Consider the following 14,441-nt stretch of genomic DNA (forward strand, 5'->3'; position numbering starts at 1 on the left):
ATCTCTCGCGACGGCGGCACATTAGCATCCCAGCTGCCCTCCCGGAGGGGCGGGCGGGGTTCTCCTCGGGCCGCTCGGAATCCGAATCGGGCTGGGGGAACTCACACTCGCACATTCCAGCGCGCCCGGAGGCGCCAACACCTCTGACGCCCACCGCGCCAGGCCCTGGGGTACAGGGGGAAGCAAACATGCCCGCACGCAGCTGGGGGGCTTGGGGGCAGACGGTATCAAACAAGCGCACGAACAAACGTGAACGAACTACCGAGGTGCACCCCAACCGGGAGCCGAGAGAACGTGTTTCTGAGGAAGCGACGCCCCGGGACCAACCAGGCAAAAGGGCGGCAAAGGCACTCCGCTAGAAGGAGCAACGCCTTTTCTGATTTTACCAGTTAACCGGCGCCCCACGGCTCACGGATGCGTCTCTCTACAGGGGAGGACAAGAAAAACGAATGAAGGACTTTAAGAACTAGAGCCCGCCACCTACCTGGCTCTGAGAGCCCACGCAGGGCGGCCGCCTCGCACCTCACGCCTCGCACCTCAGCGTTCTCGCGAGGTCCGCACGCGCTCGGAAGCCGGCCGGGTGCGCGTGCGCGGCGCCGGTGGGCGGGGGCGGGGGCGCGGGCACGAGCGCAGGTGCCGGGAGGAGCCGAGCGGCCGGGAGGCAGTTACACCGCGCCGCGCACCGGGCTGCTGGGGCCCCGGGATGCCGCGGCTCCTCTGCCTGTGTCTGCTGTGGCTGGGGCTCCCGTTAGTTCGGTTCTCCCGTGAGCTGAGCGACATCAGCAGAGCTAGGAGGCTGTGCGGCAGGCACCTCATGAAGGAAATAATAAAACTCTGTGGCAATGTCAGCTGGCACTTCTTGAAGGAGGAAACCCCCAAGATCCAGCTGTTTCCCCAGGCCAACGAGAAGATTGAGACCTTCATTCCCGACCGGTTGGAAAGCTCCCAAACCACTTTCCCAGCCTGGGCGAGAGGCACAAACCCAGGTAAAAATATAAACCAAAGGCGTGGTGGTTCACCCTTGTACATTTCTTTATCCCAAATCTGCTCTACCAGGCGGTGAGCTTCCTCGGGTAATGGAATTTGTGCCTAGTCCCGAGAAAAATAAAAAATTTTATAAGCCAATGTATTGCCAGCAGACAATGAAGCTTTTTTTTTTTTTTTTAACTTAGAGGAAATAAGTATACACATATAAATCTATACATTTATGTAAGAATGCTGCTGCTTCTCGGGGCGCCTGGGTGGCTCAGTCGGTTAAGCGTCCGACTTCGGCTCAGGTCATGATCTCGCGGTCTGTGAGTTCGAGCCCCGCGTCGGGCTCTGTGCTGACCGCTCAGATCCTGGAGCCTGTTTCAGATTCTGTGTCTCCCTCTCTCTCTCTCTGACCCTCCCCCGTTCATGCTCTGTCTCTCTCTGTCTCAAAAATAAATAAACGTTTAAAAAAATTAAAAAAAAAAAAGAATGCTGCTGCTTCTCTAGCTTTCACTTTCTGGAGTACACTTGTCACCTGGCAAACTCAGCTTTGTCTTTCAAAAACTCTTAGGTTTCATTTTCCCTGTGAGGTCATCACTGACTCTTTCATAGCTACTCCATTTTCCATCTACCACAATGTCTAACACAGTAGATCTATCTAACCATCATCAGGACGTGCCCCATAATCTGCCCAGCCCTGTGCAGAAGAGAAATACAGGGCGCCTTATTCAGAAGCAAGAAAGGGCCATTGAAGGTACTAAAATAAAAAGCTTCCCCCACCCCTTTTTTTGTATCTCCTCTGCTCACATACACGGTCCATTGTCCCATCAGACTTCACTTAAAAGTTCACATACTTAAGTACACTTCAGTTACAAGATAAAATTTTTGAGACGTTCAAGACTGCGACAATGAGCATTAAGGAAAATGCAAAGTTCTCCTAAGCACTGGGTCTGTGTGACTGCACGAGTCTCATCCCCATAAGGCCAGTCCTGTATACCATACCATATTACAGGGATTATTTCATGCATGTTTTTATCTGAAATGCCTAGCAGAGGGCCTGGCACATAGTATGTGCTTAATATATGCTGAATGTATACTTAATATTTTTACAGTCTTTAGGAAGAATATTCTTGTTTCAGATTCACTGTTCTCCTCCAACTGTAGTTGTACATTTTAGTACCAACATGGTTTGCCATTTTAAAAGAAAATGCACTGCGGGGCACCTGGGTGGCTCAGTCGGTTAAGCGGCCGACTTCAGTTCAGGTCATGATCTCGCGGTCCGTGAGGGCTGTGAGTTCGAACCCCGCGTGGGGCTCTGTGCTGACAGCTCAGAGCCTGGAGCCTGTTTCAGATTCTGTGTCTCCCTCTCTCTGACCCTCCCCCGTTCATGCTCTGTCTCCCTCTGTCTCAAAAATAAATAAATGTTAAAAAAAATTTTTTTTTAAAAAATAAAAAAATGCACTTTATGTATAGGCTGTCGATAGCACAGTGTCATTGAAATTATTGCCTTTAAAGTAATTAATTTGATTTGGACAAATTTTGCTACAGGCAAGATTTCTGAAATTAAGGAAAGAAACGGACTATCATGCCAAAAAAACACCTTCCTGTGGATGACTGAAACAAATTAAGTTGCCTCCCACATCATAGGTGCTTGTTAACTTCTTATTTAATAAATGAATGAACAGAACTCATCCCATTCTTCCTATTGCTGCTAAGGGGATGAAAACTTTGAAAGAAATAGCAGAAACCATCAGACTGAATCTTGATCATTTTCTACCACCAAACCTACCTAATGTAAACTCACTTTATTTTGCTCTTATAATGGAAGAAGGGTCTCTTCCCAGCCTTCCACTTGTACTCTGATTCAGTGATTCTCACACTTTAACATGCATATGATTCACCTGGGGAACAAAAACTGTGAACATACAGGTTCTCATTCAGGAGGGGCTTGGGGGAGGTCCTGACAGTCTACATTTTTGCAAACTCCCAGAGATGCCTGATGCTCCCACTACCTATATTATAGTCAAAATTTTACGTTCAGACATCCAAGCTTGAGTTGGTTATTTATTTATTTATTTATTTATTTATTTATTTAAGTGTTTTTAATGTTTATTTTTGAGAGACACAATTGAGCGGTGGAGGGGCAGAGAGAGAGAGGGAGACACAGAATCCGAAGCAGGCTCCAGGCTCCGAGCTGTCAGCCCAGAGCCCGTCGTGGGGCTCGAACCCACAAACCCCGAGATCATGACCTGAGCCGAAGTTGGATGCTCAACCGACTGAGGCCACCCAGGCGCCCCAAGGCTATTAAATTTTTTCAGAGTAACTTTAAAACTCAGAGCTGATTAATGACCCCTTTGTTTCAGGTATTATTCACACTTCCCTGGAGGAATAAATGCCAGTAATTCAATGAGGAGGGAGCTTCAGTGGAACAAGATTTGTAGGAAATAAAAATGTATCTTCTTTTTAAAAATTTTTTTAATGTTTATTTATTTTTGAGAGAGAGTCATAGTGCAAGTGGGGGTGGGGCAGACAGCGAGGGAGACACAGAATCCCAAGCAGGCTCCAGGCTCCAAGCTGTGAGCACAGAGCCTGAGGCGGGGCTCCAACCCACGAACTGTGAGATCATGACCTGAACTGAAGTTAGATGCTTAAATGACTGAGCCACCCAGGCACCCTGGAAATAAAAATGTATCTTACAACATTTTAGAACTGTCATGTCCATGGAAACATGTTATTGTGGGAACTATGTAAAGGACAGTTTTCTGAAGTGGAAATGTCATGTGGCAATAAAGCTACAGTTGTTTTAAAATGTGTGGGAGAATGAAAAATGGATTTAAGTTATCAATACGAATTTGCGTCAGGTTCACTTTTTTAATTTGCAAATTAGTTAACATACAGTATAGTCCTGGCTTCAGGCGTAGAACCCAATGATTCATCTCTTACATATGACACCCAGTGCTCATTCCAAAAAGTGCCCTCCTTAGTGCCCGTCACCCATTTAACCCACCCCCACCCCCACCCCCATCAACCCTCAGTTTGTTCTCTATATTTAAGAGTGTCTTATGATTTGCCTCCCTCTCTGTTTTTATCTTATTTTTCCTTCCCTTCCCCTATGTTCATCTGTTAAGTTTCTCAAATTCCACGAGTGAAAATTATATATCTGTTTTGAATTTGTGCCAAATTTTTAAAAATTATTAATCTATAAGGAAAGATGACAATCTATCCTATTAATTTCCAGTGAATAATTATAAGTTGTAGAGAGGTATGTGTTCCCAATAGAGAATGTATAATTATGCCATTTCTTTTGCATTTGAATGTGGCTTGAAAAGTTGATTAACTTTAACTTGTACTAGCAGGACACATTTCTATGTTAGATCAAGTCAGTTACCAACAATTTTAATCTTCTGATGATATATTTGACTCTGACATAGAGAAAGATAGTTTGGTGCACTGATATCAAAAAAACTTTTTGGGGGGCGCTTGGGTAGCTCAGTCAGTTAAGTGTCCAACTTTATAGATTTACTTTTCACATTAGGTTCTTAATTCTTCTGGAGACCACTGTGTCTGTTATGGCTAGGATTACTATCTTAGTTTTTTCAAGAAGTCTTATTTTGCTCTACAAAAGCAGCTAGTTTTCTGAACACTATCTACTATATAATAATTTTTTTCCCATTGACTTCTAGACTCACCTTTATTGTTTATTGTTTGCCCGAGTTTTCCTAGTCTATTTAATTGGTCTTTTTGTTTGACCTCGTACAATTACTATACTGTTTTTAATGATATGACTCTGTAGGATGTCATTTATAGGAGGGCACATCTCCAATGTTGTTGTTTTTTTTCTCTTAAGATTCACTAAGCTAATTCTCGACGTTTATTCTTCCCTATATATTTAAGAGTAAGTGTACTGAATTTTTTTTAAAAATCCATCTTCCAAGGAGTGCCTGGTTGCTCAGTTAAGCATAAGGTCTCAGCTCACGTTATGATCTCGCAGTTTGTGAGTTCGAGTCCCACATGGGGTTCTCTGCTGTCAGCACAGAGCCTTCTTTGGATCCTCTGCCCCACCCCCTAAAAAAATAAATAAGCATTAAAAAAAAATCTGTCTGCCTCAACAAAATATTAGCAAACCATATTCAACAATACTTAAAAGGATCACCCACCACAATCAAATGAGATTTATTCTGGGAATTCAAAGATGATTCGGTATTTGCAAATCATTCAACATGATACATGAATAAAATGAAGGATAAAAATTGTGATCATCTCAACAGATGCAGAAAAATATTTTGACAAAATTCAACATCCGTTTATGATAAAAACTCTCAACAATATGGATTTAGAGGGAACATACCTCAACATAGTAAAGGCCATGTATGAAAAACCCAGAGCTAACTTCAGAGTCAATTGCGAAAAACTGAGAGACTTTCCTCTAACATCAGGAATAAGAAATGGATGCCCACTCTCACCACTTTAATTCAAAATAGCACTGGAAGTCCTAGCCACAGAAATCAGACAAGAAAAAGAAATAAGAGCCATCCATATTAGTAAGGAAGAAGATAAACTGTCACTATTTGCAGATGACATGATACCATACATAGAAAACTCTAAAGACACCACCAAAAAAACTATTAGAAGTAATAAATAAATTCAGTAATGTTGCAGGGTACAAAATTAATGTACAGAATTGGTACTGTCTCTATGCACTAATAATGAAGTAGCAGAAAGAGAAATTAAGAAAACAACCCCATTTAGTTTTGCACCAAAAGGAATAAAATATCTTGTAATAAACTGAACCAAGGAGGTGAAAGGCCTACGTTCTGAAAATTATAAAAACGTTGATGAAAGAAATTGAAGATGACACAAACAAATGGAGAGATATTCCATGCTCATGGATTGGAAGAATTAATATTTTTTAAATGTACATACTCCCCAAAGCAATCTATAGATTCAGTGCAATTCCTATCAAAATATCAACAGCATTTTTCACAGAACTAGAACAAATAACACTAAAATTTTTATGGAACCACAAAAAAAAAATAGCCAAAGCAGCCTTGAGAAAGAAGAATAAAGCAGGAGGAATTACAATTCCAGGTTTCAAAATATACTACAAAACTATAGTAATCAAAACAGTATGGTTTCAAAACAGAATGGCAGAAAAATAGACACATAGATCAATATAAAAACAAGCTAGAAAGCCCAGAAATAAACCCATACCTATATGGTCAATCTATGAGAAAGGAAGAAAGATATACAATGGGGAAAAGATAGTCTCTTCAGTAAATTGTGCTGGGAAAACTAGACAGCTACCTGCAAAAGAATGAAACTGGACCATACACAAAAATATATTCTAAATGGATTAAAGACCTAAATGTGAGACCTAAAACCTTAAAACTCCTAGAAGAGAACAGGCAGTAATTTCTTTAATATCAGCCAGAGGAACATTTTTCTAGATCTGTCTACTAAGGCAAGCAAAATATTTTTGCAAAAGCAAAAATAAACTATTGGGACTTCACCAAAATAAAAACTTTTGCACAGCAAAGGAAATCATCAACAAAACAAAATGGCAACCTACTTAATGAGAGAAGATATTTGCAAATGATATATCTGATAAGGGGTTGATAGTCAAAAAATAGAAAGAACTTAGACAACCCAACACCAAAAAATAAACAATTTAAAAATGGCCAGAGGACCTGAATAGATATTTTCCCAAAGAAGACATATGGCCAACAGACACATTAGAAGATGCTCAACATCACTAATCATCAGGGAAATGCAAATCAAAACCACAATGAGATGTCATCTCACACCTATCAGAATAGCTAAAATCAGAAAGACAAGAGGGGTGCGTGGGTGGCTCAGTTGGTTGAGTGCCTGACTCTTGATTTTGGCTCAGGTCATGATCTCATGGTTTGTGGGCTCAAGCCTGCATCAGGCCCTATGCTGACAGCACAGAGCCTGCTTGGGATTCTCTCTCTCCCTCTCTTCCTCTGCCCCACCCCGCTCTCTCTCTCAAAAATAAACTTTAAAAAAACACAAAAAGACAAGAAATAACAAGTGTTGGTAAGGATGTAAAGAAAAAGGAACTCTTCTGCACTGTTGGTGGGAATGTAAATTGGTATAACCACTGTGAAAAACAGTATGGAGTTCCTCAAAATTAAAAATAGAAATACTGTATGATTCAGTAATTTCACTTATGGGTATTTACCCAAAAAAACCAAAAAACACTAGTTCAAAAAGTTATATGTGCCCTTATGTTTATTGTAGCATTATTTACAATAACCAAGAAATGGAAACAACCCAAGTGTCTACTGATAGATGAGTGGACAAAGAAAAAGTGGTATACACACACACACGCACACATACACACACACACACACACACACACACAAATATTATGTAACCATAAAAAGGATGAGATCTTGCTATTTGTGACAACATAGATAGACCTGGAGGGTATTATGCTAAGTGAGATAAGTCAGACTGAGAAAGACAAATACCACATGATTCCAGTGAACATGAATAAACAAAATGAATACACAAATGAATCAATGAATAAACAAATGAATAAACAAAAATAGAATCAGACCTATAAATGCAGAGAAGAAACTGATGGTTGCCAGAGGAAAAGGATGTGGAGAGAATGGGCAAAATCAGTAAAGGGGAGTGGGAGATACAAGCTCCCCGTTTTGGAATGACTAAGTCATGGGAATAAAAGGTACAGCCTAGGAAATACAGTCAATGACATTGTAACAGCATTGTATGGTGCTATATGGTAGCTATACTTGTGGTGAGCATAGTCTAATAAAAAAATAAAATTAAAATCCATGTGTAATTTTAATTGAGATACATAGAATATATAGATTAATTTGAAGAAGATTTATATCTTTTTAAAATAAAGTAAGCATGGGGTGCCTGGGTGGCTCAGTCTGTTGAGCATCTGACTCCAGCTCAGGTCATAATCTCAAGGCTTGTGGGCTCAAGCCCCACATCGGGCTCTGTGCTGACAGCTTGGAGCCTGGAGCCTGCTTCGGATTCTGTGTCTCCCTCTTTCTCTGCCCCTCCCCCACTCACGCTCTGTCTCTCTTTCTCTCTTTCAAAAATAAACACACAAAAAAAGTTTTTAAAGTAAGTGTGGAATATTTTCATATTCTATCATTAGAATTTTAAAGTTTTCTCAGGAGAGACTTTCTGTATTGTATACTCCTTAATACTTGCTAATTGTATTTTTGTGAGTGATTTTTGGTTAGAAAAATGCAAAGGATTTTTACAGGTTGATCTTTATTCAGTAATTATGCAGAACTATCTTCATAGTTCTAAGAGTTTGTTTCTATAGATGATTCTATCAATTACAAATGATAGTTTTGTCACTTCCTTTCTAAACCTTACACCAGTCTTTTTTTTTTTTTCCTTCTAGCATTAGCCAGGTCCTGTAGTGCTGTTAAGTAGTAGTAATAGTGTGATGTCTTGTCATGTTCCCAATTTTAAAGGGGAATGCATTTAAATATCTCCATTAGGTATAATGTTTATAGGTTTATGTTATATAATCTCCACCAAGATAAAGGAGTTGCTATTTTTTTAATCATTAAAAGTAGGGCTGAACTTTTTTAAGGCCTTTTGGGGGACATCATTTTGCATATTAATATGATTTTTCTTTTACTAATTAATTCACCAAATACTACTTGGGTACCTGCTAAGTGCCAGGCACTTGGGATGTATAAGTGAACAAAGCAAAGATGTCTGGCCTCATGGAGCTTGTGTAGGAAGTGAACATAATAAATGAGTAAATATTCAGAGGTAATAAGAGCTATAGAAAAATAAAGAGTGAAGGAGGATAATAAGGGAGATCAGGAGTGAGGGCAGCTGGAGGGTGGGTTATAGGATTAAATAGTGTAGTCATGTCAGGGCTCATTGAAAAGGTGAGGTTTGAGAAAGGAGGAGGTAAAAGATATCAGGCAAGCAGACAGCTGGGGAAAGGGTGTTTAGGCAGAGGAAAGAGCAGAGTAAATACATCTCTGCCCCGTTTATGCAGGGAACAGCAAGGCTAGTGTGGCTAGAGCAGAGGGAGAGGTACTGGGCAGGCCTAGGGCAATTGTTTAGACCAATCTTAAGGATTTTGGCTTTACTCTGAGTAAAGACTTTCAAGCAGAAGAATGACATTAATTGGCATTTTAAAGGGATTACTCTGGCTACTGTGTTGAGGAGAGGTTGTAGGGAGGCAGGATTAGAAGCAGAGCCCTGCTTTGCAGGGTGCGGTATTAGAGACGATAGCTGCTGGATGAGATGGTAGCCGTGGAGGTACTGGAAGTTGTTTCATTCCAGATATACTTGAGCAGATTCTATGTAAACTATGAGAAAAAAGAGAATTCAAGAATGATTCCAATATAATTTGTTAAATGTTTATTTATTTATTTTGATAGAGAGACAGACAGACACCAGGGGAGGGACAGAGACAGAGGAGACAGGATCCCAAGCAGACTCCATGCTGTCAAACAGAGCCCAACATGGCGTTCGATCCCAAGAACCATGAGATCACGACCTGAGCCAAAAATCAAGAGTAGGACGCTTAACTTACTAAGCCACCCCGGGGCCCCCAATAATTTTTTTTGAAATATGATCCCAGAATTTTTGCTCTGAACACCTGGAAGCATAGGGTTTCTATCAACTGAGATAATAAAGGCCTCACGTGGAACAGGTCTAGAAGACTATCAGTAGTTCAGTTTGGTGCATGTTGACTTTGAGACACTGAAGTGGAGACAGTGAGTAGGAAGGAAGTAGGACATAAGAATCTGGGGGTTGGAAAAAATCTTACTTGAAGATAGGAATTTAGGAATCATAGGTACATAGATGATTTTTAGAGCCATAAGATTGGATGAGATCACCAAGAGAAGAGGTGTAAATAGAAAAGAGTACCAAGGACTGAGCCCTAGGGGATCAAGATTAAAAAGCTGAAGAGGAAATATTTGCAAAGGAGACAGAAAAGGAACAAATAGGTGGGAAGAAGAGAGAAGGTGGTGTCCTGGAAACCAAGTGAAGAAAGTCAGATGAGAATTGGCTGTTGAATTTAGCAACAGAGAGATCATTTGTGACCCTCAAAAGAGAAGTTTGGTGCAGCAATGCAGGAAAAGCCTGATTAGAGAGGGTTTAAGGCAGAATGAGAGAAAAGGAATGAACAAATAATAGAACACTATGAAGGAGTTTTGCCATGGTAACTGGCAAGGTAAGCAAGGCCAGGAGACATGGTTTTGGCTTTTTTTAAGTGGGAGAAATAACATTTTGTGTGCTTATAGGCATATTCAATAGGCATGAAGCATTAATGATGAAGGATATAGAACAGCATTGCTGGAGTGGTGAGAGGAGATGAGATCCAGTCCATAAATGGAGGAACTGGCTTTAGAGTGCATAGCTCACCTGTGTAAACCAGTAGGAAGGCAGAATGTATGGGTACAGGCTGTAAAGGTGAGTAAAAAAAAAATGGTGAAGGAACCAAATGCAAGTCTCTTATGATTGCTTTCCTTTTCTTTTAAGTAGAGAGCAAACCCAACTGAGAGTGAGTAGGGGGCTTAGTAATTTGGTAAATTGCATTGATAGATTTTTAGGGTATTGACCTATCTTTGAATTTCTGGAATAAACACTTTCTTAATATGTTTGTAAAATATGTGTATGGATTCAGTTAACTAATATCTCATTTAGGACTTCCACATAAACATTTATAAGTAAATAGGCTCATGTGCTGTTGTTTTTTAAATCGTGTTGCTCTTATCCAGTTTTGGAATAAAGCATACACTAGGTTCACAAAAGATGCTGGCCAGGTTTTGCCTTTTTCCTCTTTTCCTGGAACAACCTGTATATGATTAGAATTTACTGTTCCTGAAAAGCAGGTAGAACCTACTTCTAAAACCACCCATGTCTGTCTTTCTAAGTTTTCTGTGCCAGTTAAGGCATCTCATATTTTTCTCGTGATTCATCCATTTCATCTTGATTTTTAAATGTATAAGCATTCCTCATATTCACTTATTTAAAAAACACAACTATTGTTCTTTTTTGTTGTCCGTTTCAACTCTTTTTTCTTGATTAGTCTGGCTAGAGTTGTATCTATTAATCCTTTTAAAGAACCCGTTTTGGGTTTCTAAACACAGTGTTTGGGTTTTGTATTTCACTGATTTCTTACCTTTTCACTATTTGGGCCCCCTCTGTTACTCTTTTTTCAAATCCATTTATCTGAATGCTCATGTTAACCTTTCTTGCTTTCTGGTGAGTACAGCTTGTTTCTCCTTAAATTCCCTCCCCAATTTGACATGTAGTTCATTGACTAGTCTTTAGCTGCCTTTACTCATGAAAGAGTTTCCTTCTTCTTGTTTTTTCTTTACTCTTTGAGTGACAGAACCTGGCACATCCCAACAGGAAGCTCTTCCTTCAATGTGCCTAGACAACCTAATTTACTTTCTCCCTTCAGTGTACTCTGTTAATTATGACCCATTTTAATCAATCACGTATTTATCTGTCTTAGATGACTTACTATTCAGTATCTTTAATATCTATCCTAAAGTTTAAATGTTCCACAATTCAGCTTCAGCATTTTAAATACAAAGTTAGTGGGGCACCTGCGTGGCTCAGTTGGTAGAGCATGCAACTGGTAATCTCAGGGTAGTGAGTTCAAGCCCCATGTTGGGTGTGGAGCCTATTTTAAAAATAAATACATGCATATATACATATATAAAGTTAGTAAAAGGTGTTCTAATAGGACTCTAACTATAACTTATCTAAATAACCTTAAGAAAAAATGATAGGGGATATAGTTATTATAGAAACAAGAGGTAGGAAAGGACTTGGAAAGGTTCTGGAAAGCCTAAGGAATGCATCAACTTCAAAAACCACTTTCTCTCTTTTTCTCTCTCTGAATCTTTTCTCCTCTAGTATTTATGTTCCTTTTTGGCTTTAGCTTGTCATGACAAGCTTCACAGTCCCCTTTCAGTTTGGGTTCTCACTAATCTTTTTCTCATTATTTCTTAGTTGTAAGTTCACAGAGAGGAAATTGATTGGGCCAACTCATGTTTTCACATGGCATGGATTGTTGGCCACCATAGTTGATTGGTTTCTTTGGGGTCAGGTACTAACAATCTCCAGTCTGTTAAACTGTGGCTATAGGGTAGAGTCATGTAGTTCAGAACATGACCGTCTAAGGGCTGGCTCCACAGCAGTGATTATAGGCAAATATATCCTTCTAGAAGGGATAGTAGATAGGCAAGGGCAATGATGGAAATCCAACAAGACTCCAAATAATTACCTTCTGGAGTTATTGTGATTTTTTCCAATAATACTGAGTTAAGAGCAGTATAATAGCAATCAGTTCATTGAGCATATCACCACTTCTTCATTTCCTTGTATTTCAACAAAGACCAAAATGGCTTCCACTAGCCCCTTTGTTACAAGATGTGCATAAAAAGACAAATACAGCAATCCCACCTTATCTGCAGGGGATATACTCCAAGACCCCCAGTGGCTATCGGAACCAAGGATAGTACCAAACTCTATATATGCTGTTTTTTCCTATACATACATACCTACAATAAAGTTTAATTTATAAATAAGGCACAGTAAGAATTTAATAATAATAAAATATAACATAAAACAATATACTGTAATAAAAGTTATGTGAATGTGGTCTCTCTCAAAATGTGTTATCTGTCCTTACCCTTCTTGTGATGATGTGAGATGGTAAAATGCCTGTGTGCTGAGATGAAGCAAGGTAAATGATGTAGGCATTGTGATGTAGCATCAGGCTACTACTGACCTTTTGATGCTCTGTCAGAAGGAGGGTCATCTGCTTCCAGACCACAGTTGACTACAGGTAACTGAAACCAGGGAAAGAGAAATTGCTGATAAGAGGAGATTACTGTAACCCAAGTTAAAAATGGGCGAAGAGTTTAAATAGACATTTCTACACAAAGGATATACAATAAGCACATGACAAGATGCTCAACATCATTAGTCATTAGGTAAATGCAAATCAAAGCAACAGCAGGCACCACCTCACATCTCACTAGGATGACTATAATCAAAAATGGAAAATGCCAAATGTTGATGAGGGTGTGGAACAATTGGAACCCTAGTATATCAATGGTAGCTCTGTAAAATAGTGTAGACACTGTGAAAACAGTTCGGTGGTTTCTCAGAAAGTTAAACAAATTTACTGTATGATCGAGCAGTTGTACTACTAGGTATACACCCAAGAGAATTACAGACATACATTGAAACAAAATCTTATATGTGAATATTCATAGCAGCAGTATTCATAATAGCCAAAAGGTGGAAACAACCCAAATGTCCATCAACTGATAAATGGATCAACAAAATGTGGTATATCCATACAATGGAAAACTATTCAGTCATAAAAGAAATAGAATGCTGATACATGCTGCAACAGGGATAAACCTTGAAAACATTTTGCTCAGTGAAAGAAATCAGACATAAATGGCCACATGTGGTATGATTTCATTTCCAAAATAGGCAAATCCTTAGAAACGAAGAGTAGATTAGTGATTGTCAGGGGCTGGAGGAAGAAGGAAATGGTGACTGCTAATGGGTATGGGGCTTCTTTTTAGAGTGATACAAATGTTCTGGAATTAGACAGTGGCGATGGTTGCATAACCTTGTGAATACACTAAAAACCACTGAATTGTATGCTTCAAAATACTGAATTTATATGTGACTTTACATGTGACTGATATCTCAATAAAAAATGTTTTTGCATAAAAAACGTGTAAAGGTTTCTAAGCTTTTTTGTAGGAAAATACTACCTACAGCTGTTTTAGTTGAAATATATATATTGCTTTCGAAAACCATTATTTAAAAATGTGATTCTTTTTAATAATTAGCAGACTTTAGTATTCTAGTGTTATTAATTTTTTCAGCTAAAGGAAGATTTTTAACAAGGTAGGATTTTCTTCTTGTCTCTTAACAGTTTCTACTTCTGCCTCTGAGGAAGAAGCAATAAACAGTTTGGAGATGTCGTCACTGCCTAAGTACAGATATAAAAGGGTCAACTTGCCACCAGATAAGATAAGAGAATTGTCCTCATCACAAGATACCAATCAATATATTCATGAAATCTTAGAATTTCAGAAGATAAACAGAAACAAAATTAAAACCTTAAGCAGTGTGTTTTGGGGGAACCATCCCCAAAGAAAGCGCAGGGGATACTCAGAAAAGTGTTGTCTTAAAGGATGCACCAAAGAAGAACTCAGCATTGCATGCTTTCCATATATTGATTATAAAAACTTACAGAAACATGCACCATCAGTTGTGACTGAAATATACTAACCATCATAGGAATGATACTCAATAAAAGCTTAATATATTTATTTTACTTTATTTTTGGTCATTGTCCTTGTAGGTTCTTTGCTGTGAATACCATCTGAATGTACTTGCGGGCACTTAATAATACTTTCTGTGTTAATAGGAATCTTGGTATT

At 39.3% G+C, this 14,441-nt stretch overlaps 1 protein-coding gene across 1 annotated transcript; it reads left to right on the forward strand.

The window, feature by feature from the left end:
• The first annotated feature begins 703 nt into the window (after window positions 1-703).
• On the forward strand, window positions 704-14,289 carry INSL6 (insulin like 6). The gene is made up of 2 exons (XM_030294284.1): window positions 704-986; window positions 13,931-14,289. The coding sequence occupies exons 1-2, from the start codon at window positions 704-706 to the stop codon at window positions 14,287-14,289; spliced, it is 642 nt and encodes a 213-aa protein (XP_030150144.1).
• Window positions 14,290-14,441: the final 152 nt, after the last annotated feature.

Source organism: Lynx canadensis, chromosome D4 (assembly GCF_007474595.2).
Source record: "Lynx canadensis isolate LIC74 chromosome D4, mLynCan4.pri.v2, whole genome shotgun sequence".
Lineage (NCBI taxonomy): Eukaryota > Metazoa > Chordata > Mammalia > Carnivora > Felidae > Lynx > Lynx canadensis.